The following is a 27,725-nucleotide window of genomic DNA, read 5'->3' as shown; positions in this document are numbered from 1 at the left end:
CATGATCTGTTACCCTCCACTAGGAAAGGACAAGAATATCTTCCAATATTCCTGAGTGCATGAAGTAATATGCCTTCATGGTTAGAAATGTTAAAAAAGAGATAAGGAAAGCAAAAAGAAACTATGAAGTTCGCATAGCAGGGCACGCAAAGACAAATCCTAAAGGGTTTTTTCAGTTATATCGTACTAAGACTAGGGAAAGGATAGGTCCATTAAAAACTGAGACAGGTCAAATAACAGATAGTGATGAAGAGATGAGTAGTATTTTTAATAAATATTTTGTATCTGTATTTACTAAAGAGGAACTTAACAATATGCCTTCAGCCGAACAAGTCTATGTGGGTGGGGACGAGGACAGGTTGACGAGTTTAGCAGTTACCAGGGAGGATGTTCTTAAACAAATAGTAAAACTCAAACCAAACAAATCCCCAGGGCCGGATGAAGTGTTTGCTAGGGTGCTTAAAGAATGCAAAGAGGAGCTTTGTGACCCACTGTCAACCATATTTAATAAATCAATAGAGTCAGGCAGAGTGCCAGAGTTTTGGAAAGTTGCTAATGTGATACCAGTTTTTAAGAAAGGAGATAGATCACTTGCGTCTAACTATCGACCAATTAGCATAACGTCCATTGTGGGAAAGTTACTCGAATCTATAATAGCAAATAAAATTCGTCTTCATCTTGAAAAACATAAATTAATAATTGAGTCGCAACATGGTTTTATAAATGGCCGTTCATGTTTAACAAATTTGTTATCTTTTTATTCTAGCATTGTTGAGGCAGTTGATAGTGGTAAGGATTGCGATGTTGTATACCTTGACTTTAGCAAAGCTTTTGATACAGTGCCACATGAAAGACTGATTAAAAAAATAGAGTCTCATGGTATTGGGGGTGCTATATTAAGCTGGATTAGGGCATGGCTATACCAAAGGAAACAGAGAGTTAGTATAAATGGAATCAAGTCAGAGTGGGAAAATGTTGTAAGTGGAGTGCCTCAGGGCTCTGTCCTGGGACCTCTGTTGTTTATAATAACGTCTAACGTCTATTGTGGGAAAGTTACTCGAATCTATAATAGCAAATAAAATTCGTCTTCATCTTGAAAAACATAAATTAATAATTGAGTCGCAACATGGTTTTATAAATGGCCGTTCATGTTTAACAAATTTGTTATCTTTTTATTCTAGCATTGTTGAGGCAGTTGATAGTGGTAAGGATTGCGATGTTGTATACCTTGACTTTAGCAAAGCTTTTGATACAGTGCCACATGAAAGACTGATTAAAAAAATAGAGTCTCATGGTATTGGGGGTGCTATATTAAGCTGGATTAGGGCATGGCTATACCAAAGGAAACAGAGAGTTAGTATAAATGGAATCAAGTCAGAGTGGGAAAATGTTGTAAGTGGAGTGCCTCAAGGCTCTGTCCTGGGACCTCTGTTGTTTATAATATATATAAATGATTTAGATGCAGGTTTGAGTAGCAACATTTGCAAATTTGCCGATGATACGAAAATCGGTAGGGAAATTAATTCGGAGGAGGACTCACTATCACTTCAAGTTGATCTAGATAGGGTTTTGAAATGGTCAAAGGATTGGCAGATGCAGTTTAATGCTGATAAATGTAAAGTTCTGAGGTTAGGTAATGATGATAGAGTTACAAGATACGAGCTAGATGGTGTTGTGATTGCGAAGTCGGATTGCGAAAGGGATCTGGGAGTTATGATTAGTAAGAATTTAAAACAAAAGGATCAATGCATAAATGTTCGTAATAAGGCAAATCGGACACTTGGATTTATTAATCGCAGCGTTAGTAACAAGACACCTGGTGTGGTTCTCAAGCTATATCTTGCTCTAGTTAGGCCCCATTTAGATTATGCAGTTCAGTTTTGGTCGCCATATTATAGAATGGATATAAATTCACTTGAACGTGTCCAGCGTAGGATGACTAAGTTAATTCCCCAAATTAGAAATCTTTCATATGAAGAAAGATTAACAAAGCTTAAGTTGCATTCACTGGAAAGGCGAAGAGTTAGGGGTGACATGATAGAGGTTTACAAGTGGATGAATGGACATAACCGGGGGGATATTAATAGGGTATTAAAAGTATCAACACAGGACAGAACACGAAACAATGGATATAAATTGGATAAGTTTAGATTTAGGAAAGACTTGGGTAAATACTGGTTCAGTAACAGGGTTGTTGATTTGTGGAACCAATTGCCGCGTAACATTGTGGAGGTGGGGTCCCTCGATTGTTTCAAGCACGGGTTGGACAAGTATATGAGTGGGATTGGGTGGTTATAGAATAGGAGCTGCCTCGTATGGGCCAATAGGCCTTCTGCAGTTACCTTTGTTCTTATGTTCTTATGTTCTTATGTAATATATATAAATGATTTAGATTCAGGTTTGAGTAGCAACATTTGCAAATTTGCCGATGATACGAAAATCGGTAGGGAAATTAATTCGGAGGAGGACTCACTATCACTTCAAGTTGATCTAGATAGGGTTTTGAAATGGTCAAAGGATTGGCAGATGCAGTTTAATGCTGATAAATGTAAAGTTCTGAGGTTAGGTAATGATGATAGAGTTACAAGATACGAGCTAGATGGTGTTGTGATTGCGAAGTCGGATTGCGAAAGGGATCTGGGAGTTATGATTAGTAAGAATTTAAAACAAAAGGATCAATGCATAAATGTTCGTAATAAGGCAAATCGGACACTTGGATTTATTAATCGCAGCGTTAGTAACAAGACACCTGGTGTGGTTCTCAAGCTATATCTTGCTCTAGTTAGGCCCCATTTAGATTATGCAGTTCAGTTTTGGTCGCCATATTATAGAATGGATATAAATTCACTTGAACGTGTCCAGCGTAGGATGACTAAGTTAATTCCCCAAATTAGAAATCTTTCATATGAAGAAAGATTAACAAAGCTTAAGTTGCATTCACTGGAAAGGCGAAGAGTTAGGGGTGACATGATAGAGGTTTACAAGTGGATGAATGGACATAACCGGGGGGATATTAATAGGGTATTAAAAGTATCAACACAGGACAGAACACGAAACAATGGATATAAATTGGATAAGTTTAGATTTAGGAAAGACTTGGGTAAATACTGGTTCAGTAACAGGGTTGTTGATTTGTGGAACCAATTGCCGCGTAACATTGTGGAGGTGGGGTCCCTCGATTGTTTCAAGCACGGGTTGGACAAGTATATGAGTGGGATTGGGTGGTTATAGAATAGGAGCTGCCTCGTATGGGCCAATAGGCCTTCTGCAGTTACCTTTGTTCTTATGTTCTTATGTTCTTATATTACTATGAAGTAATAGGCATTCATATGAAGGCATAAACAATATGCCTTCAGCCGAACAAGTCTATGTGGATGGGGATGAGGACAGGTTGACGAGTTTAGCAGTTACCAGGGAGGATGTAATTAAACAATTAGAAAAACTAAAACCAAACAAATCCCCAGGGCCGGATGAAGTGTTTGCCAGGGTGCTTAAAGAATGCAAAGAGGAGCTTTTCGAGCCACTGTCTACCATATTTAATAAATCAATAGAGTCAGGCAGAGTGCCAGAGTCATGGAAGGTAGCTAATGTGGTACCAATTTTTAAGAAAGGAGATAGATCACTTGCGTCAAACTATCGGCCAATTAGCCTAACGTCTATTGTGGGAAAGTTACATGAATCAATAATTGCAAATACAATTCGTCTCCATCTTGAAAAACATAAATTAATAAATGAGTCGCAACATGGTTTTACAAATGGCCGTTCATGTTTAACAAATTTGCTAACTTTTTATTCCAGCATAGTTAAGCAGTTGATAGTGGTAAGGATTGTGATGTTGTGTACCTTGACTTTAGCAAAGCTTTTGATACAGTGCCACATGAAAGACTAATTAAAAAAAATAGAAGCTCATGGTATTGGGGGTGGTATATTAACTTGGATTAGGGCATGGCTATTCCAAAGGAAACAGAGAGTTAGTATAAATGGGGTTAAGTCAGAGTGGGATAATGTTGTTAGTGGAGTACCTCAGGGCTCTGTCCTGGCACCTCTGTTGTTTATAATATATATAAATGATTTAGATTCAGGTTTGAGTAGCAACATTTGCAAATTTGCCGATGATACGAAAATCGGTAGGGAAATTAATTCGGAGGAGGACTCACTATCACTTCAAGTTGTTCTAGATAGGGTTTTGAAATGGTCAAAGGATTGGCAAATGCAGTTTAATGCTGATAAATGTAAAGTTCTGAGGCTAGTAAAGTGCCAGATTTTCGAAAAGCTGATTTTAATAGCCTAAGAAATTTTTTGGGTCTAATTGATTGGAAAGTCTTGGGTATGGGGTGTGGGCCGGTCTTGGAGCGAGACATGAACCCAGCGATAGGTGACTTAAATGTGGATTTCGATGTGGATTCAATATATAACTTATTTAAGAATATTCTAAACAAAGCACAGGAACGTAGTATACCATACAAATTGAATAGATCGAATACTAATGACCCAAAGTGGATAACAAAGAATTTGAAGAACCTTATAGGTAAAAAGAGAGCTTGGTACAAAAGGATTAAAAATGGGGAGGTCACTTTAGAACAGGAATTCGTACAACTGGTTAGAAATGTTAAAAAAGAGATAAGGAAAGCAAAAAGAAACTATGAAGTTCGCATAGCAGGGCAAGCAAAGACAAATCCTAAAGGTTTTTTTCAGTTATATCGTACTAAGACTAGGGAAAGGATAGGTCCATTAAAAACTGATACAGGTCAAATAACAGATAGTGATGAAGAGATGAGTAGTATTTTTAATAAATATTTTGTATCTGTATTTACTAAAGAGGAACTTAACAATATGCCTTCAGCTGAACAAGTCTATGTGGGTGGGGACGAGGACAGGTTGACGAGTTTAGCAGTTACCAGGGAGGATGTTCTTAAACAAATAGTAAAACTCAAACCAAACAAATCCCCAGGGCCGGATGAAGTGTTTGCCAGGGTGCTTAAAGAATGCAAAGAGGAGCTTTGTGACCCACTGTCAACCATATTTAATAAATCAATAGAGTCAGGCAGAGTGCCAGAGTTTTGGAAAGTTGCTAATGTGATACCAGTTTTTAAGAAAGGAGATAGATCACTTGCGTCTAACTATCGACCAATTAGCCTAACGTCTATTGTGGGAAAGTTACTCGAATCTATAATAGCAAATAAAATTCGTCTTCATCTTGAAAAACATAAATTAATAATTGAGTCTCAACATGGTTTTATAAATGGCCGTTCATGTTTAACAAATTTGTTATCTTTTTATTCTAGCATAGTTGAGGCAGTTGATAGTGGTAAGGATTGTGATGTTGTGTACCTTGACTTTAGCAAAGCTTTTGATACAGTGCCACATGAAAGACTGATTAAAAAGATAGTCTCATGGTATTGGGGGTGCTATATTAAGCTGGATTAGGGCATGGCTATACCAAAGGAAACAGAGAGTTAGTATAAATGGAATCAAGTCAGAGTGGGAAAATGTTGTAAGTGGAGTGCCTCAAGGCTCTGTCCTGGGACCTCTGTTGTTTATAATATATATAAATGATTTAGATTCAGGTTTGAGTAGCAACATTTGCAAATTTGCCGATGATACGAAAATCGGTAGGGAAATTAATTCGGAGGAGGACTCACTATCACTTCAAGTTGATCTAGATAGGGTTTTGAAATGGTCAAAGGATTGGCAGATGCAGTTTAATGCTGATAAATGTAAAGTTCTGAGGTTAGGTAATGATGATAGAGTTACAAGATACGAGCTAGATGGTGTTGTGATTGCGAAGTCGGATTGCGAAAGGGATCTGGGAGTTATGATTAGTAAGAATTTAAAACAAAAGGATCAATGCATAAATGTTCGTAATAAGGCAAATCGGACACTTGGATTTATTAATCGCAGCGTTAGTAACAAGACACCTGGTGTGGTTCTCAAGCTATATCTTGCTCTAGTTAGGCCCCATTTAGATTATGCAGTTCAGTTTTGGTCGCCATATTATAGAATGGATATAAATTCACTTGAACGTGTCCAGCGTAGGATGACTAAGTTAATTCCCCAAATTAGAAATCTTTCATATGAAGAAAGATTAACAAAGCTTAAGTTGCATTCACTGGAAAGGCGAAGAGTTAGGGGCGACATGATAGAGGTTTACAAGTGGGTGAATGGACATAACAAGGGGGATATTAATAGGGTATTAAAAGTATCAACACAGGACAGAACACGAAATAATGGGTATAAATTGGATAAGTTTAGATTTAGGAAAGACTTGGGTAAATACTGGTTCAGTAACAGGGTTGTTGATTTGTGGAACCAATTGCCGCGTAAAGTGGTGGAGGTGGGGTCCCTCGATTGTTTCAAGCGCGGGTTGGACAAGTATATGAGTGGGATTGGGTGGTTATAGAATAGGAGCTGCCTCGAATGGGCCAATAGGCCTTCTGCAGTTACCTTTGTTCTTATGTTCTTATGTTCTTATTGCCGCGTAACGTGGTGGAGGTGGGGTCCCTCGATTGTTTCAAGCGCGGATTGGACAAGTATATGAGTGGGATTGGGTGGTTATAGAATAGGAGCTGCCTCGAATGGGCCAATAGGCCTTCTGCAGTTACCTTTATTCTTATGTTCTAGGTAATGATGATAGAGTTACAAGATACGAGCTAGATGGTGTTGAGATTGCGAAGTCGGATTGCGAAAGGGATCTGGGAGTTATGATTAGTAATAATTTAAAACAAAAGGATCAATGCATGAATGTTCGTAATAATTCGAATAGGACACTGGGATTTATTAATCGAAGCGTTAGTAACAAGACACCTGGTGTGGTTCTTAAGCTATATCTTGCTCTGGTTAGGCCCCATTTAGATTATGCAGTTCAGTTTTGGTCGCCGTATTATAGAATGGATATAAATTCACTTGAACGTGTCCAGCGTAGGATGACTAAGTTAATTCCCCAAATTAGAAATCTTTCATATGAAGAAAGATTAACAAAGCTTAAGTTGCATTCACTGGAAAGGCGAAGAGTTAGGGGTGACATGATAGAGGTTTACAAGTGGGTGAATGGACATAACAAAGGGGATATTAATAGGGTATTAAAAGTATCAACACAAGACAGAACACGAAACAATGGGTATAAATTGGATAAGTTTAGATTTAGGAAAGACTTGGGTAAATACTGGTTCAGTAACAGGGTTGTTGATTTGTGGAACCAATTGCCGCGTAACGTGGTGGAGATGAGGTCCCTCGATTGTTTCAAGCGCGGGTTGGACATGTATATGAGTGGGATTGGGTGGTTATAGATAGGAGCTGCCTCGTATGGGCCAATAGGCCTTCTGCAGTTACCTTTGTTCTTATGTTCTTATGTCAGGTGTGAGATCTTTTGAACTCGGCACACCTCAGGGAGGAGTGTTGAGTCCCACCCTCTTTAATGTACTAATGAATAAGATAGCATCTGATAGTTACTCAAATGGGGTAACTCCGATCATATATGCCGATGATATAAACGGTAAAAATATAGAGAGTTAATATATATATAAATATTTAGGCATATATGTTGGATATACCCATGAGAGTTTGGAAGCTGAGATGAACAGATTGTTGGGTCAATGTCGGAAGAGATTACAACCTCTGAAGGCCTTGGCATGCTGTGGAAAGGGAGTGGGAGTCCCTGTGCTACGAATGATATACTTGAGTACTGTAAGATCTCTTATTGATTATGCTGCACCTGTCATTTCTTGTTTTGATAAAGGTAGGATGGGCAAGTTGGAAAATGTACAAGATGAAGCTATGAGAATTATCTTAGGATGCCCAAGAAATGCTATGATTGAGATAATGAGGATGGAGTTGAATCTGAAGAGTATTGGGGATAGAATTTCAGAGATAAATGTAGCTTCTGCCATTAGATTAACGAGAGGTGGGGGAGCTAATGAATTAATCCTCTCGGTTCAAAAGGTGGGAAGTAATGAACAATGTATGATAAAGAAGAGAGCATATATGAGTACCTTATGTTATAATGTTATAAAGTATGATGTTATTACAGAGTGTATTGCTGTGCCCAAGAGAAAATTCACACTACCATGGGAGGATTGTAACGTAGATGTAGTAATTTTTCCCTTGCAAAAGAAAAAAGTATGTATGAAATAGGAGAGCTGAGGGCAACATATGATTGTATAATTAGGAAACTGCCTAGAGAAAACACTCTACATGTATATTGTGATGGGTCAGTAGCTAGGGATGGGAAGGCAGGATGTGGAGTCTTGATCAGGGAGTACACTGACATCGGCACTGTAGATACTGTTATTGGACGCCGCTTAACTGACAATGTCTCTTCAACGCAGGCTGAACTCCAAGGTGTATTAGCAGGATTACAGGAAGTAGTCAACATAAGAACAAAGGCAACTGCAGAAGGCCTATTGGCCCATACGAGGCAGCTCCTATTTATAACCACCCAATCCCACTCATATACTTGTCCAACCCGCGCTTGAAACAATCGAGGGACCCCACCTCCAGCACGTTACGCGGTAATTGGTTCCACAAATCAACAACCCTGTTACTGAACCAGTATTTACCCAAGTCTTTCCTAAATCTAAACTTATCCAATTTATACCCATTGTTTCGTGTTCTGTCTTGTGTTGATACTTTTAATACGCTATTAATATCCCCTTTGTTATGTCCATTCACCCACTTGTAAACCTCTATCATGTCACCCCTAACTCTTCGCCTTTCCAGTGAATGCAACTTAAGCTTTGTTAATCTTTCTTCATATGAAAGATTTGCTTGAGAACCACACCAGGTGTCATGTTACTAACGCTGCGATTAATAAATCCAAGTGTCCGATTTGCCTTATTACGAACATTATGCATTGATCCTTTTGTTTTAAATTCTTACTAATCATAACTCCCAGATCCCTTTCGCAATCCGACTTCGCAGTCTCAACACCATCTAGCTCGTATCTTGTAACTCTATCATCATTACCTAACCTCAGAACTTTACGTTTATCAGCATTAAACTGCATCTGCCAATCCTTTGACTATTTCAAAACCCTATCTAGATCAACTTGAAGTGATAGTGAGTCCTCCTCCGAATTAATTTCCCTACCGATTTTAGTATCATCGGCAAATTTGCAAATGTTGCTACTCAAACCTGAATCTAAATCATTTATATATATTATAAACAACAGAGGTCCCAGGACAGAGCCTTGAGGCACTCCACTTACAACATTTTCCCACTCTGACTTGATTCCATTTATACTAACTCTGTTTCCTTTGGTATAGCTATGCCCTAATCCAGCTTAATATAGCACCCCCAATACCATGAGACTCTATCTTTTTAATCAGTCTTTCATGTGGCACTGTATCAAAAGCTTTGCTAAAGTCAAGGTACACAACATCACAATCCTTACCACTATCAACTGCCTCAACTATGCTAGAATAAAAAGATAACAAATTTGTTAAACATGAACGGCCATTTATGAAACCATGTTGCGACTCAATTATTCATTTATGTTTTTCAAGATGAAGACGAATTTTATTTGCTATCATAGATTCGAGTAACTTTCCCACAATAGACGTTAGGCTAATTGGTCGATAGTTAGACGCAAGTGATCTATCTCCTTTCTTAAAAACTGGTATCACATTAGCAACTTCAGCCGAACAAGTCTATGTGGGTGGGGACGAGGACAGGTTGACGAGTTTAGCAGTTACCAGGGAGGATGTTCTTAAACAAATAGTAAAACTCAAACCAAACAAATCCCCAGGGCCGGATGAAGTGTTTGCTAGGGTGCTTAAAGAATGCAAAGAGGAGCTTTGTGACCCACTGTCAACCATATTTAATAAATCAATAGAGTCAGGCAGAGTGCCAGAGTTTTGGAAAGTTGCTAATGTGATACCAGTTTTTAAGAAAGGAGATAGATCACTTGCGTCTAACTATCGACCAATTAGCCTAACGTCTATTGTGGGAAAGTTACTCGAATCTATAATAGCAAATAAAATTCGTCTTCATCTTGAAAAACATAAATTAATAATTGAGTCGCAACATGGTTTTATAAATGGCCGTTCATGTTTAACAAATTTGTTATCTTTTTATTCTAGCATTGTTGAGGCAGTTGATAGTAGTAAGGATTGCGATGTTGTATACCTTGACTTTAGCAAAGCTTTTGATACAGTGCCACATGAAAGACTGATTAAAAAAATAGAGTCTCATGGTATTGGGGGTGCTATATTAAGCTGGATTAGGGCATGGCTATACCAAAGGAAACAGAGAGTTAGTATAAATGGAATCAAGTCAGAGTGGGAAAATGTTGTAAGTGGAGTGCCTCAAGGCTCTGTCCTGGGACCTCTGTTGTTTATAATATATATAAATGATTTAGATTCAGGTTTGAGTAGCAACATTTGCAAATTTGCCGATGATACGAAAATCGGTAGGGAAATTAATTCGGAGGAGGACTCACTATCACTTCAAGCTGATCTAGATAGGGTTTTGAAATGGTCAAAGGATTGGCAGATGCAGTTTAATGCTGATAAATGTAAAGTTCTGAGGTTAGGTAATGATGATAGAGTTACAAGATACGAGCTAGATGGTGTTGTGATTGCGAAGTCGGATTGCGAAAGGGATAAGAACATAAGAACATAAGAACAAAGGTAACTGCAGAAGGCCTATTGGCCCATACGAGGCAGCTCCTATTCTATAACCACCCAATCCCACTCATATACTTGTCCAACCCGTGCTTGAAACAATCGAGGGACCCCACCTCCACAATGTTACGCGGCAATTGGTTCCACAAATCAACAACCCTGTTACTGAACCAGTATTTACCCAAGTCTTTCCTAAATCTAAACTTATCCAATTTATACCCATTGTTTCGTGTTCTGTCCTGTGTTGATACTTTTAATACCCTATTAATATCCCCCCGGTTATGTCCATTCATCCACTTGTAAACCTCTATCATGTCACCCCTAACTCTTCGCCTTTCCAGTGAATGCAACTTAAGCTTTGTTAATCTTTCTTCATATGAAAGATTTCTAATTTGGGGAATTAACTTAGTCATCCTACGCTGGACACGTTCAAGTGAATTTATATCCATTCTATAATATGGCGACCAAAACTGAACTGCATAATCTAAATGGGGCCTAACTAGAGCAAGATATAGCTTGAGAACCACACCAAGTGTCTTGTTACTAACGCTGCGATTAATAAATCTGGGAGTTATGATTAGTAAGAATTTAAAACAAAAGGATCAATGCATAAATGTTCGTAATAAGGCAAATCGGACACTTGGATTTATTAATCGCAGCGTTAGTAACAAGACACCTGGTGTGGTTCTCAAGCTATATCTTGCTTAATGTACTAATGGTATGAGTAGAAATAATATATTCTATTGTTATAATCAAATTAAAATGAAACCATACTCTTACTTACTCTCTTACCATACTCTTTGTGAGGGAGGAAATGTATATTTTTACCTCTCAGAATGTTTGGTAATATGTTTATTTGTGATGTGTGTATATGTATATATTAACACGTTGTACTGAACGGGGTGAGAATAGCTTGAGCTACCTCATCCCTTTGTGTGTATTTTACCTCAATAAACTTATTTCAATTTCAATTTCAATTTCAAAATGAAACATAAAAGGTAGCGGATGACGGATGTTTCGTACACACGCGTTTCGTAACCTTCTTGTTGCATTCCTGAATTTATCTGAAGGGCACTATCGCTATAGTGGCCTTAACGAGGACTGGAAGCCACCGGCTTGTCAAAGGTCCTCCCATATTTGTCCTGATGATTGTATGTTGTTGTTGTTATAGATTCAGCTACTCGGAACAAGTTCCAAGTAGCACGGGCTATGGTGAGCTCGTAACTTACCTGCCACAGGAGCGGGGCAAGTAGCACGGGCTATGGTGAGCCCCTAGTGGACTTACCCGGCACGGGAGCGGTGCTATGTGATGATTGTATCTATTTGGGTCTTAAATTTCAGCAGAGTTTTAGATTTACGGCTTTGGCGGGTAGGCGGTTCTATGGGTTTATAATTCTGTGGGTGAAAAAACTATGTTCTCAGTCCTACCCTGTGGCTTGTTGAGCTTGAAATCATTGCTCCTTGTTTGTGTTACATCTGACCTTTAGAAGAAATTATTCGGATCAACGTCCTTCAAATTGTTCAGATTTTTAAAAGTTTCGTAGCGATCAGCCGTATTTGTCAGGTTGACAGTATTGTTAGCCCTGTGGCCCTCAACCGTTCCTGGCATGAGAGTTGACTTAGCTCTAGAATGATTTTTGTTGCCTGGTGTTGCACTTTCTCCAAAGTATTTATGTCCTTCTGAAGGTCTTCAATGCCGTAATCCAAGTTGGGGCGCATCAGAGATTTATGAAGTTAAATAACTAACTTTTTTCGTTTAATAAGTGTTTCGTAATCTTACATTATACAATGTTTCACACACTATTAAGGTTAGAAATAAATAGATAAATGTAAGAGGCAAGTTGTGAGTGTATGAGAAGCTTGGTGTGTACGAGACGACCACAACACTGTCAACATGGTAGACTACAGCAAGTGGAAGGACATCGAGGTCTGTATTTATCATATTATTGCCCAGTTTTCTTTCAACTATGTGAGTATTCCATATACGAAACACATGTATGATAATACAGGGCATCGTGGCAGTACCTCGTGACGGAAAATTAGGGATTTTCATCCATGTTAACGAAGACAATGTCAGTGTTTCCCTATTATTGTAAAGCAATCGATAAGGTTTCTTAATCAACAGCGTCTCATTTATTTTGGGATGAAAATTATGTTTCAGGGGTAATACTTAACTGTTCACTTTTGTCATTTGAACTTTCAGAAGAATTTTGAAGATGGAAGTCAGCCAGTGAGACTGGCCAGGGTGGTGATGTGTGGGGGTCGCCTCTCACTTGGGCTCTGCTCTCCTCCTCCAGTTAAAGAGCCTTTGTTGGCTTTACACTGTTCAGTGTAGCGTGAGTCTGGACTTTAGTGTTCGTGGAGCTGCATGTGCACAGTTGTCTTCCCTGTGTCCTCCCAAGTGCTACCCTTACACTTCATGATCCTTTCCCTGGGGTGTTTGGGGGTCGCTTCCTTGGAGGCCTTCCTTGCTTGTGGGGGTCCTCGATTAGGGTGGCTCAGGTTCCTTGGGTTTCCTGTCTCTATTTGGGCGGGGTGCGGCATTTGCCGTAATGTCTGGCAGGTGGCAGAGGACCTTCTCCCCTGTTAGCACTTGGGTTCAGTCGTACACTTCCTTTCTCTCCTTGAGCTTCATAGTGATTGACTCTTGGAGAATGACGTGTTTGGTGGGGCTTTTCTTGCAGGGTTTTTGATCTGTGCTGTTGTGGCGTCAGCTGTTCTTCCTGAGTGTTGTGGTCCTATGCTCTGGGAGGCGCTTGCCACTTTCTTCGCCGCCTGCCTCACGAGTCGGGTGGCTGCGTTGGCTCAGTCTCTCGACTCGCTGTGAGTCCTGGCTCTATTGTTTCTCTCTCCATTTTGCCCACCCCTCTTCCTGCAAGATATTGTTATGCACTTTATGACCTCAACAGCAACTGCCTGCCATCCGATCACTGCTTCCTTTTTGTTCGAGGCTTCTGGTCTCGATCTTTGAAGCGGTTGGGTAAGGCTGGGGCTTTGCTCTCTTCTGGTCAGAGTAGGCCATCTGTGGAGCCAGTGGCCAGGTCACAAGTGCCCTCCCGTGCTGGTTCTTCTCTGTCTGGTCAGCGCTGTACTCTGCTCAGAAGGAAGGCTCTATGGGTTCGTGCTAGCCGTTATCCAGTTAGCCCCTTTGATGGGGGTAGTGAGGATGGGTAGTGACCCTCCCTCACCCATTTATGGGGGAGCGGGTCTCTCCAGACAGGCTTCCTCTCCTTGTTTTCGTAGGGTCATCATGGAGTGGGTAAAGTCAGCATGATCAAGATGACTTTGCCCCTTTGTTGGGTCTCCTGCCTTTTTCTGGTCTCAAAATGGCATTCTCAGGTGCTTCAGTTCATCCTCAAGTTTTCAGGGATTAATCAGCTCATTCCTTGCCCCTCCTTTTGGATGACCACATTGTCCTAGGTCTGTTTTGTTCTTGAGGTGGCCTCTTGGATGATTTCCCTGGATCTCTGGGATGCTTAATGCCATGTCCCAATACATCTGAGGTTCATGGATTGGGCTTTGTTGTGGGGTATCAGGTCTACCGCTTTTGGGTTCTTCCCTTTGGGCCCAATCTGGCTCCATGCATATTCACACGCTTGGCTCAAGTCATCACAGCCCATCTTCAGTTGTTGGTGTTCGGGTTTAGGTCTACCTCGACGACTGGTTGATTGGGGGTTCCCAGCCAGTCCGCGTTTCTCTGATGACCTACCTCCCTCCCCTCCTCCTGGTTGTTGGGGAAGGGGGGGGGGGGGTTGGCTGTTTGTCACATCTACCATAGAACTGAGAGCTTTGTCACTGGCTGACTGTCACCCCCATCCTCCCCTTTCCCCAAACAGTCGGGGAGAATGTGGGGGCAAGTGAACTGGTGCTTGTTTTGAAACTTTTCAATTGTTTGTTTGCATTGTTGGGGAAATAAAACCACTAATGGCATTTCTCAATGCTACGGTCTCCATTATAGCCAGCTGTGGTTTGTTTTGCCTGTCTGAATTTCAGGGTGCCTTTCCCGGTGGTGGCATAAATAAACAAATAAATAAATGGTACTGCTCCCTGCGCCTCTGTGAGAGGGCTGGGTTTTGGCTCTCGGTCCCCGGTAGGCCAGATAGGACTCCATGGCTGATGCTACCATGGTGATAGTAGCTGCAGGGGAACCTTCGGGATTCGCCCAGAAATTGGTGTTTCATTACATTCAACGCTGTTTTTTTTGTGAAGCAAATTAGTATAATAGTTGTGTAATGATTATTAAGAATATATGTACCTTATAGTACAGTACTTTACATTTATTTTCCAAATTATTATGAGCATCTGTGTATGCTTTCTTATTTTCCAACTAAAATTGAAATTAGTAAATTTAATTTTTTCCAATTTGCATGCACTCTTAATTTATTAATAAAGTCTATATATTTCTCAGATTTCAGATGATGAGGATGATACTCATCCCAACATTGACACTCCGTCTCTCTTTCGATGGCGTCACCAAGCCCGGCTGGAGCGTATGGCAGAAAAAGAGAAAGAACTTGAGCGTGTTAAAAAGGAAAGAGAGGTGTAAGCATAGTAATATCCAGTTGAAGCTAAAAGTTAACAACAGTAACCCACTTTGTACTGTATTTAGTACTGGAGAGTTGCCTACAATAATATATTTGGTTATAATGATGTACAGTACATTGTATAATGATAATGATGGTAATAATATATTGGCTATAAGTAGATAGAACACAATGTAAAAACACATGATGACATCATTGGGCTAAACTGGTACAGTACTGGGCATTACTTGAGGGAGAGACTTTTGCATGACTATTAACCAAAATGTGTAGCTACATATATTTACCTAATATATGTAGCTGAATTTAGAATAATGTATTGTAATACTATATTCTGCATTATTTTGTAATGTTCTGGGATTTAACCACAACAGGGGTATATTTCAGTCACTGGGCATAGCCGAAATATTACTTCGGTCCCACCTTTGTACCAGTCTGGTGCCAGTGTAACTCTGATTCATGAAGGAGGTAGGGTTTCTGGTGAGTTGGTTGTCTAAGTGCTTCTGGGTCCACCTGTGCACACTGTAGCACCGCTTTGTGGCAGTTTACACTATTTGCCCAGATTTGCCAGTCGGCAAAGTTTTCCTACCATCCCTTTTGTGGTATGGCATAATGCTGGCATAATCAGGCATCACAATTTGAGCTCCTGGTCTCAGGTTGCCTGGGTGTTTTGAGTGGTATCTCAAGATCTTAATGGTGTTATTGCCCCTCTTCCCCGCACCTCTTCCCTCTCCATTGTCTTAAGGACAGGTAAGTTCAGTCATCTACTCCTTTGTGCCTTGCAGACCTGCTCTTTCCATGCTCAGGTGAGTTACTCAGGTGCTTCACTTTATTTTGGATCTGTTATCAGTAGAGCCCTCTTTATCCCCCCTCCCACATTTTGACTGACCGCTATGTCAATATATTTGCCAGGTGCTTTTGAATACGTTTTCCTAGATTGTTGTAACTACTTGTGGTGTGTCCCCATCTATCCTGAGTTCTGGAATTAGCTGGGTTTGGTGTGGAGGGACTCTTGTACCACTTTTGAACTCAACTGTTTGGTCTTCCTGGTCCCAACATCTTCACCAGACTGTCTTTGGGCACCCAGTTGATCGGATCTGTACCTCTGTTCACCAAATAAACTAAAACACTGGAATTGAGTAATCCATGTTTATCTAGATAAAACTCATAATTAACTGCGACTAATTCCATCCTTCTGACTGACCCTTACCTGGGGCTAAGCCTCATGAGCAGAAAAAATTGTCTGTAAGCAAGTTGGTTTTCCCAAGGTAACCGACTACAGTGGTTTCCCACAGACAAAATGGTACTCTGCAACTTGGTATAGTACCTAACCACTAAGCTGCAAAAATTCAAAGTAACCCATAAAGTTAAGATACCCCAGATGATCTCTCACTGGGCGTGGATCTCCTCCAGCTCGTATTCATTCCATTTAAGCATGGTCCATATAGTTTCAGCAAAAGGCACTGAAAACAGGCATAATTTATTAATTTGAATATTGTACAGTGATTGTAAACTACATTTTCATCACTTGTCACTAACCACTGTTCCCTCTCAAACTATGGTTAATTATATTAATCATACTCAACTATTACAATTAGCCATCAGTTATAGTTAAAGTCATTCACACTTTGACACAACATTTAGAGGCTCAGGAACTGAATTCCAACATTTGTTTACCTAAGTAAGTTACAGCATTGATGTCACCTATATTATCATCATATACATCAACAGTTCATCAAGCAGTTATCACCTTAACCCCAAGAGATCCTAACACAATGAGCGAGACTTAATTTAATTAGTGTCCAGTATTATGGACCCCAAACTCATTGTGTTTGTGAGTGGCAGAATCAAGTATCAGATTCCAATAATCTTTAGGTTAAGCAATGTACATTTGCAGTAACTTTGTTACATTTCATTTACTCGTATTGCACCCTATACCCATCCAATGGGCGGTGGTGGAACATTTTCAATCACGAGCAATCGAGCATGCACCACAGAGGAACCTTGGGTGAGGAACAGCCCCATCTACAATCATTTCAGGTAACGAGTGAGCCAACTCGCACAAAATTTGTCTCGATTGACAGCTTTCGCTCGGTTAACGAGAAAACCATGTGGTGCTTCCTAGCGTTCCCGCTGGTTCTCGCAAATTCTCAGATGCCTCTGACGACAGTGTTGTTGTTTTATCGCATAGGATAAGCATCCCTCTGCATTTATTTGTGCTTAGTTTTTTGTGACTACAATTTGTAACCTACGATGTTGCCAAAGAAGCTGCCTGCTAAAGATAGTGTTGTCAAGAGGAAGAAAGACACAATTACTGTAGATTTGAAGAAGGAAATCATAGCAAAGGACGAGCATGGTGTCCATGTGACTGATCTCGCCAGGGAGTATGGCAGGTCCTCATCAACAATCTGCACCATCTTTAAGAGGAAGGAAGAATTTAAGAAGCTTTATGTAGCTAAAGGAGTTACCAAGGTTGCCAAGTAGTGTCCAAACTTTCTAGATGTTGAAAAGCTGCTGTTGGTTGGATGAATGAAAGGCAACTACATGGCGATAGTGTGTCTGAAGCTATCGTTTGTGCTATAAAATTTCATATTAATGTTTTTCGGGGGTGGAACGGATTAATTGTATTTCCATTATTTTAAATGGGGAAATTCATTTCGCAAGACAAGCGTTTCACATGACGAGCTCGGTGCCGGAACGGATTAAATTCGTTAACCGAAGTTCCTCTGTATCTACTGTAGGAAAACTTGGAATACTTTACTAAGATTTCTGGTAGTACTGTACTTCATTTTGAATGAATTACTTAGACACCTTGAATGTGTGTGATAGTTATACTGTATCTAAATTCTTTCAAGTTTTTTGTGTTCCATGACATAGTGACACATGGTGTGTGAATAATGTTGTCGGCACAGTTTACATTTCGTCAGGTCTACAGCAGCAGGTAATGCAAACTCTCAAGAGAGAATTACAACAGTCTAAGCCGAGCAGTAGTAACATCTACAAATCTGCAGTTTTTATTGTTTGACCCATAGATATGTGGCTATTCTTGTATGGTAGAATGGTAGTTGGAATAGCTAGTGTAAGTTACACTTTTTCTCAGATCTACAAGGTTTTGTTGAAATTCTTGATGTATTATTTTTCTTGCCTGTGCTTATTGGCAATCCAAGGTTTTAGTGAACTTATTCTCTGAAGGCATATTCTTTGGACTGTGATTGAAAAATATTTATTTATTTTTTGTGTCCTTATCTGGTGATACACCTTATATTATGATATAATACCATATATTATGAAACACAAAGTTGTTATAGTAATGGAATATTGAAAATTGTATTGTTGAGCCTTTTCACGCCAACAAATGCACGTGGATTTAATTGGAATAATCTTTTCAGATATGAAAAGCAGGTGGAGAGTCTAAAAGAAAAGCTGAAGTCACCGGCAGTGGCTGAGAGCACAGATATGACTAAAATAAAACAGGCGCTGTCTGAGCTGGAGAAGAAAGGGGAGCAGTTAGTCAATAAACAGAATGAAATTGAGAAAAAAGAAAAGGTATAAATGACATGTATTTTAAATTACATGAGTGTAGTGAGCCTTGGAGTTGGAGGCAATGTATACTGGTTTACCTGTACTAGTTTTGAGAGTTAGTCTACTTTTCCAGCTTTGCCTAAGGCCAGGTTTTCCTGGTGGTTCTCATCAGGTAGGCTCTTGTTATGTCTAACCCAATAACCCATTTACCCAGTATTCCCTCCTTGAACTTGGCACACTGCCTTCCTCCTTGGCTCACTCTACCTCATCTTGGAGCCTATTCCAACCATCTACCATTCTGCTCATGAAGTATTTCCACTTGTTTATTCGTATTTGTATTCCCATTTGTTTGTATAATTTTTAATTTAAAATTTAGTCTTCTTACTATTGATAATTTAAACAAATAAAATCCATCTCCATTTTACCAAGAGGGTCCATTTCTGGATGGGTTCTCTTGGTATCTCCTTAAGTTTCACACTGATGTACTTGTCCACCCTGGTCGCCACAATGGGCTCTTGTTGATTCAAAAGTGCATACCAAAGACCGGTACCAGAATCTGGTTCACTCAGAAGAAGGAATGGGAGTCTGGGGATCTAAGACCACCATAGTAACCAACATCACCAGAAAGGTAGCAGGCATTGAATCAGACAACTGCATGGATCACATATGCAATGATGATCCAAACTTTGTGAACTATTGTTAATTGGATTAAAGCTCTGGGGCTAGATTCACGAAGCAGTTACGCAAGTACTTACGAATGTGTACGTCTTTCCTCAATCTTTGACGGCTTTGGTTACATTTATTAAACAGTTTACAAGCATGAAATCATCTCAGTCAACTGTTGTTGTTATAAACAGCCTCCTGGTGCTTCAGAGCTCATTAACTGTTTAATATTTGTAAACAAAGCCACCAAAGATTGAGAAAAAATGTACAGGTTCATAAGTGCTTGCGTAACTGATTCGTGAATCTGGCCCCTAGTTTATAGTGCACACTCGCCACATGATGGTGGTTCCTTTAGCACTAACGCACCTGGTGTCGTTCTGTACAGTCTCGTACAATTCTAGTGGGCCCAGAGTCTCCAATATATTTCCCATTTGTCTTCAGACAGTATCCAGTGTTGGGGCCTGTGCTTCAATCATACCTTTGGTTTCACATGCATGTTTAGGACTTCACTTGGTGTGTTCAAGCATTTGCTGTTCGGTACAGCTGCATGACACCAGAGTGCTCTTTCTTGGCTGCTATTAGCATTATCTCTGCCTTCAACCAGAGTTTTCTTCCCTGAGGCTTGTCTCAGAACCTTGCCCTGGGCAGTGCGTAGGCTTTGCTCCTCTACAAGATCCACTGGTAGTGGAAGCCACTTGTGTGCTCAGGCTGTGGTATCACCAAGGCTTATTTTGGGGATACCAGAACCCCTTTCCCCCAAGATAGGGGTTCAGGCATTTCTTTCTGCCCGGTTCAGTATTTTCTCCTTGGTACTTTTTGGGGAGCATTATTGGATGCCTGTGAGTGGTGCAATTTTACCTCTGTTCCTTAGATTCTGCAATTCACTTAAGTTTGTTGAATCCTTGGTGGGCCTTGCAGTGTTACTTTTTGCGCAGCTGAACTGGGCTCCTGTTTAATGTTATGTATAACATTATATATATAATTTTATATATATACACATATATATATATACACATATATATATATATATATATATTATTCATTTCTATGAAATACAAGTAAAAGTTCCATCAGTGTTAACTTCTTACACATTGTTCCATTAGTGCTGCCATCATGCCATCACCACATTTTTCACTATCATCATTAATACTATATCACTATTGTTACTGTGTTTTAGTTCCACCAACCAGGAACACCGGCATTTTTATTAACACAGTACAGTAATAGCAATTATTTTTTCCAGCTGGAACCTTGGAATGTGGACACAATCAGCTCTGATGGTTTTAGCAAAACTGTTATTAACAAACTTAGTAACAGGAATACTGATAACCTGAGTGAGGAAGAGAGGGAGAAGCGCATGAAAGAGTTTGTTAAGAAGAATGAAGCCAATATTAAAAAATATGGGATGTTTAGGAACTTTGACGACTCTCGCCGGTTCCTTATGGTGAGTTAACTGTTAAAGTAATTAACCAGTTATGTATGTTTTAACATTCTAGTTCATTAACTAGTGTGACAGCCATGGCAGTGTGATAGAGCTGTTAACTGATTTGAACTAAATAAATTAACCTTGTTTGATAAATATGCTAGGTTGGTTCAGTTTTAAAGACTGGGTGATTGTTTATTATATCTAAGTTATGCCACTTGGTTACTTATTGATGTAAGAAACTCATGGCTCCAGGACAATTCTAGAACCTCATGCCCAAGACAACACAAACATGTTGGCAAAGACAGACCCGCAAGTTCACCATATATCCCAACATCATGGGCATGAGTATAGATCACAGGCTGGCTAGGTTTAATAACACTGTAGAGTGACCTGAGAAATACAAGCCTTGGAATAGGAAACAAAGGAGAAGGATCAACTCTCAGAGTATCCACAGAGGCAGAATCGGTGGAACGAAGGCAGCAGCGAAGAATTGTCACTGGACTCAACAAATTATGCATCTCCAGTCAAAGAGGTGCCGGAGGTGAAAAAAGTAGTAGTCCTAAACCAAAGGGAAACCCAGAAAAAAGACAAGGAGATGAACCAGAGACCAGGATAGTGCAGGAGGAGCATTAGTAGTTTTTTTTTTTTTTTTTAGCATACTTTTGTCTTTCCTTAATATTACACTGTGTGAGATAGAAGGAAGATATGAGAGGTGGAGGGGCGAGCAAGACCAAGGTGGCAGCATTAGTAAATAGGAGATAAATTTTGGCTGTACAGTACAAGACAGATTGTATGAATGTTCAGTTATACTAAGAAATTTTAATTGTAGTATTTAAGAGCTCTATTGGAACAAGAACACACAAATTCAACAAATAGTTGGACATGCAAAACCAATTTCAGCTTTTATTATATTTTGATTTATAGTGTAATTAAATTTTGTGAAAAGTGTGATATGAAATATTACTGCTATAATGGTTCAGTACTGTATACGTTGCTTTATCAATATATTCCACATTCAGATTTTAAGCTAAATGTTATTGAATTTGTCTAAAAATGTGAATTTGGTTTACATTGTTGTACACCTGTTCAGTCCATCTATAATTATATCAATTTGTGTAGGTTGTAAGAAATAAAGTTTGTAACTGTGATAGCATTGTGTTGATACAGGAACACACAGAGCTAGCGTGCGAGGATACTGCCAACTACCTGGTGGTGTGGTGCATCAACCTGGAGATGGAGGAGAAGCATGAGCTTATGTCACATGTGGCTCACCAAACCATCTGCATGCAGTTCATTCTGGAGCTGGCCAAACAATTGGAAAGGGATCCACGGTCCTGCATATCTGCATTCTTCCATAGGTAACATCACTCTTCATTTTATTTGTACCATGTAAGAAATAAATACCATTGTGAGATATTGTTAACCTTTTTGAAAGCTGTGATTTGTCTGAACCATTTTTGTTCATACAGGTATAGCTTTGTTTTTGTTATCATTTGGCTTATATAGAATGGAATTAGGAATTGTGATGAACTTTTCCAACCATTTTCCTTCCATTAGCATCTCTTCCTAGAAGGTGTTCAAATATTTTATTGAAATGCAAATAAAATTACCAGTTTTAATGCAAATTGGTATAAATATTATTTAAAATGCAATACAGTGACACCCCGGCTTATGAATTCCCCTCTTTACGAACTTTTCGGGTTACGAGCCCAATTTCTTCGTAAAATCTGAATCGGTTTACAAACTTTGCCTCGGGTAATGCAGTCAGTTGATATGTGTATAGTCGACCTAGCGCATGGTGGCACAGCAACCGCGCCTCAGTTTACCAGTCCTCCCACCTAGTGACAATCGTGCCTGAATTCTTTGTGAAGAATTTTTTTTTTTTTTAATTTTTAGGTATTTGAACATAAAAGTAATTACAGTATTATATATCTCGCCATGGGTCCTAAAAAAGTCAGTGGTAAGGTTTAACCTAAGAAAATAGTTGAGTAGAGGCAGTAGAGAATGTCCCTTCCTCACTACGAAAATGTGTGAAGTATGGGAAGAACTTCAAACTTTTGTTGAAAAAACTCCCCCAGATAAAGCTGTAGTAGGCCGTTGTATTGACCTTTTAAATGACAATGTGATGTCTCACTACAGACAAGTGTTAAATTGTTGGGAAAAGCAAGTGTCTTTAGACAGATTCTTAGCAAGACAAGCAAGCAATTAGCCACAACCAGGTCCTAGTGGTATGCCTGCAAAACATAGGAGAGGGAGTACCCCAGAGAAGTCATCACTGCCTGATGTTATAATGGAAGGGGACTTCCCTTCCAAACACTAACACCTCTCCTTCTTCCCCTCTCCTCACTGTCTTCCATATGCCAATAAGAGTCATCAATAATGTATGATAAATGGTTGCTCAGGGAGCAACCAAATGAATGTTACAAAAACCTTGTACAGTGGCCCCCTCCATTTACGAATTTAATCCGTTCCCAGAGACAGGCCTCGTAGCCTGGTGGATAGCGCGCAGGACTCGTAATTTTGTGGCGCGGGTTCGATTCCCGCACGAGGCAGAAACAAATGGGCTAAAGTTTCTTTCACCCTGAATGCCCCTGTTACCTAGCAGTAAAATAGGTACCTGGGTGTTAGTCAGCTGTCACGGGCTGCTTCCTGGGGGTGGAGGCCTGGTCGAGGACCGGGCCGCGGGGACACTAAAGCCCCGAAATCATCTCAAGATAACAATTCGTAACCCCAAAATTTGTAAACCGAAGCGAATTTTCTCGTAAGAAATAATGTAAATTTAATTAATCCGTTCCACACTCCCAAAAATATTAACCTCAAAGTAAATTTTATACCTAATTCGCCCAAATCTTTAGTACTAAAGTATGTACAAGTTATTGCTTACCTTTTTGCTGAGCTGTCACTCAGTTGCTCTCTAAATTTTTTTTTAATTATTTATATATATACAAGAGTTCTTACATTCTTGTAAAGAGCACTAGCACACAGTGTTTCGGCCAACTAGGTGAGTACAGGTCTTTCCTCTTAAATGTCCTCGTAATACGAGTGGCCAAATCATTTAACAACCAGGTGCCCATTCACTACTGGGTGAACAGAGGCTGTTAAGGATTGTTGCTGTGTCAATCCTCCCCGGCCAGGATACGAACCCGGGCCCAATCGCTCACGAAGCACGGGGCCAGTGTGTTACTGCTGCACCACTGGGACTGCTATGATCCCACTGTCTCAGGAGGAGCTGTAACATACCATCACACAGATAATTGGGTGTTCTACTGTTCCACAAGTAGCATTATTCTTTGATAATATAATTTGCAGAATTTGTTGTATTTCGGTTTTAAAGTTTGCATGATCTGTAACATATTGAATATAGCCATTTTGATTAAGGTAGCTGTTAACCTGGACAAGCCTTATAGGCTGTTACCATAACAGCTTATGCATATAATTTGCTTTAGTTTGAATATTTGTTGTTATTAAGAACAATTTTGAACTTAAGTACGTGTGAATTTCTTTGGATTTTGCTGTAGCAGGGTTTGTTGGGGCATGAATCTACTGTACTACAGTAAAATGGTTTAGATTGTTTATTCCATTATTTTGAAACATTCTTTATATATGTTTACAGAATACAGCAAGCTGAACAAGAATACAAAAAAGCCTTCACCGATGAACTGGACGGCTTCAAAGATCGTGTGAGTAAGCGTGCTGCACAGAAGGTGGAGGAGCTGCTAAAGGAAGCAGAAGAGGAAGAACGGCAAGCTAGACTTGGTCCGGGTGGGCTTGATCCCCTGGAGGTTTTGGAGACCTTGCCTGAGGTGAGTTTCACTTTGCTGGAAGTATCTCTCAAGCACTGTAGTTGTCACATTATCAATTATATTTCACACAGATGAGTCGTTGTCGTGTAGTTTTGTTAAGGGAGTATAAGAACCCTGTAGGAACCTGAAGCAGTTAGTCTCACTTGGTGAAATAGGTTATAAATTGCAGCCTTAATTGCTTAGTAGCTTACTGAGCTCAAGGATGAAGTTAGGTTATGTGAAAACACTCCAACTTGTGTCCAAAATCACCATTTAAATGCAGTATTGTATTCCAATTGGGCTGTTTAGCAACCTTTCCTCTGTACTGTACTTGTTATTTTTTCCCCTAACTGTTTCTATTATAGTTACAGAGTGGATGACCCTCCTTTACAATTATTTCATTTCTGAGTCATAGTTACAAGTTTTTTAACTATAGCCATTGAAGCAATTTAGATAAAGTTGACCACAAATAGTTTTATCTAATGCAGGTTTCACTAAGAAATTATCAGATAAATAATTTGTTGGATAATTGGAAATCTTAGGTTTGTGCTCACTTCTATGGAAACTGTATAAAATCATCTTTACAAGTACTGTATTTTTATTTTTCAGGAGCTGCAGAAATGTTTTGAAAGTCAAAATGTAGAGTTGCTGCAAAAGACAATAGAAAAGATGGATCCGGAGGAAGCAACTTATCACATGAAGCGCTGCGTTGATTCGGGGCTTTGGGTGCCTGATGCAAAGGCTGCCAAGAGCGAGTAGCAAGTTGTTGGAATATTTGTCTTCTTAATGTCATGCATTCATACAGGTGATACTTGCCTTGATGCACTTGACAGTGCTAATCCAAGTGATAACTTAAAAAGCAGGGGATGTGCTGTGTATTTGTAACCATAAGAAATGTAGAGATTCAAAATGTACATCCAAAATTTGAAGGCTGAAAGTAATGTCGAATTACTTTCTTGAGTAAATTAAGAAGTCTTTCATAATGTTTCATTTTCATGGTTCATCATCGTATTATTACTTTTATTATTATTAATGCAGAATATATTACAAAATGTTTATAATTAAGTGTATTGTGTTCAATTCTCTCTGTAAAATATGAAAGGTACACATATTGGAATACAGTATGTTTTGTTCAGTTTCTGATGAATAGCTTCCACTGACACAAATGTTGATTTTGACAGAGTTGAATTTAAATGTTTATTCTTGTGGATATGTAGAGCAGTGCTCGTGTGGTTCATCCTGTAGACATATTGGGCTCTTTGGCGGTAACAGTATTGGACAATCATTTCAGTCCGTATTTCAATATGTAGAAGTTGGACTAGGCTATAACTGAGCCATATATTAGGCCACAATATACATGTCACATTCTGAGCAACATGTGAACATAATAGAGGAAGCAAACCATACAAGCACTGCCCTAATATGTTCCTGCTCCTTATAAATGTGTTGCACAGTTTTAATTACCTTCCCATAATTATATTGTCTATATACATATATATATAAATAAATAATGAATAACTTCACTGTTTCCTAAAATCTGCTTCATTATAATGATGGTATTTATTCACCTTACAATTACTTTGCTTACAGAAAGATAGGAAAATTCTAAAAGGCATATTAATACCAGTATTTTGACCAATACTTGTCTGTCTTATTAGCTGATGCTCATATTATAAAAAGACCGATACCAGTAATTTTAATACAGTACTTAATATTTAATTGTGTGTACAGGAGCAGATAACTCCCGACTCCTGTTATCAGGCTTAGAGCTCTCCCTTCCATAGCTTATCTTAAACCTTACCCTACCAGTTTTTCCCTGGAACACGATCTGCCAATCTGCTTTCAGTCAGTTCCCCAATTTCTTTTAGGTGAATATTTAACCGTTCAACTACCCATTTTAAACCTTCAATTGCCCATATATGCTTGCACCATATATGGCCCTACTGTGCAAGTCACAGAGATGATTTAAAGTACCGCATAAGATTAATGTCCCTCACATACATGGGGCTCACATTAGCTTCCTCAGGCATCCAGTAAACAGATGCCATCTTGGAAACAAATCACTGGCACCCCTCCTGGGCGTGAGGGGCTTCATTGTTGAGAGGGCGACCATGGATAACACATGCTGAAGCAGCTCACAGAACCTCCATGCACCTTGTCCACAGCATCACTTCATATTGACGAAATAAAAATCTGAGATGATGGTGCTATAGAAGATCCTAACTGTGATGAAGACTGTACAATGTTCAGATATCAGTAAACACAGTGTTGGTTAAGATGTTCACAGTGAGAGGCAGAAATTACGGCACACGGCCACGGTTTCATACATCTAGGCATCATAAAGCAGGACCATGTGTTCCTGTAGTTAGTTTCATTTAATTTATTATGCACCTCATACCCATCCTGTGGGCAATAATGGAAAGGGTTACAGAGGCACATAATGGGCTCAGGGACTGAACCCCGCAATTCATTTAGCTAAGCAAGTTACAATCTTGAGCTAGTTACAAAATTAACTGCACATCATCACATCAATAATGGGCTCGAGATTCACCAGAAGTACAGTTTTAAATTTAAGCAACTGACATATGTGGAGAGCTAGTGTCACAATTGATGTTTATCCTGCACACCGCCCCCCCATCCAGTGGGCAGCGGTGGATAGGTTACAATCACTTAGTTACTACTTACAGTTAACAAATGGGGTATTTGACAAAAATTTCCGGTAGCAGTTAATTTTGAATGAAATATTTACACATCTCTTGAACATATGTTATAGAATTCTCTAATTTCATGAATCTTTTTGCACTGTGCAAATAATTTTGTTGACACAGTTTACATTTGGTCAGGTCTACTTCGGCAGGTAATGAAAATTCCCAGAAATATTTGTAGCCGAGTCTAAGCCAAGCAGAAGTAACATCTAGAAGTCTGCTGATTTTATTGGATGATCCATAGATGTGTGGCTCTTCTTGCATGATAATATGATGATAGATGGAATTACTAGTGTTGATTTAACTTTGCCTCAGATCTACAAGATTTTGTTGAAGTTCTTGGTGTACAGTTGCTCTAAGACTGCTTATAGGTAATCCAAGGTTGTACTAATTTTCACCTTTAAAGGCAGATTCTTTAGCTAACTCATCAGCTCTCGTGCAATTGGAGGCCAACATGAAATGGAATC

The 27,725-nt window shown here is 39.4% G+C and overlaps 2 protein-coding genes across 2 annotated transcripts in view; both read left to right on the top strand.

Annotated features, from left to right (window-relative positions):
* Sbat (LSMD1 domain-containing protein Sbat) overlaps nt 1-27,725 on the top strand; it is a 543,594-nt gene that overhangs the window by 496,628 nt on the left and 19,241 nt on the right. The gene's annotated exons all lie outside the window — the stretch shown is intronic.
* Cdc37 (cell division cycle protein 37) lies at nt 12,388-26,072 on the top strand. The gene is made up of 7 exons (XM_045756544.1): nt 12,388-12,546; nt 15,028-15,161; nt 18,550-18,706; nt 20,589-20,789; nt 21,939-22,129; nt 24,385-24,574; nt 25,163-26,072. Exons 1-7 carry the CDS (start codon nt 12,514-12,516, stop codon nt 25,310-25,312), a joined length of 1,056 nt encoding a protein of 351 aa, XP_045612500.1. The 5' UTR covers nt 12,388-12,513; the 3' UTR covers nt 25,313-26,072.

The sequence above is a fragment of the Procambarus clarkii genome, chromosome 53, assembly GCF_040958095.1.
Source record: "Procambarus clarkii isolate CNS0578487 chromosome 53, FALCON_Pclarkii_2.0, whole genome shotgun sequence".
Classification (NCBI taxonomy): Eukaryota; Metazoa; Arthropoda; class Malacostraca; order Decapoda; family Cambaridae; genus Procambarus; species Procambarus clarkii.
The sequence above is the reverse complement of the archived record's forward strand: the minus strand, read 5'-3'. Positions and strand labels throughout refer to the sequence as shown.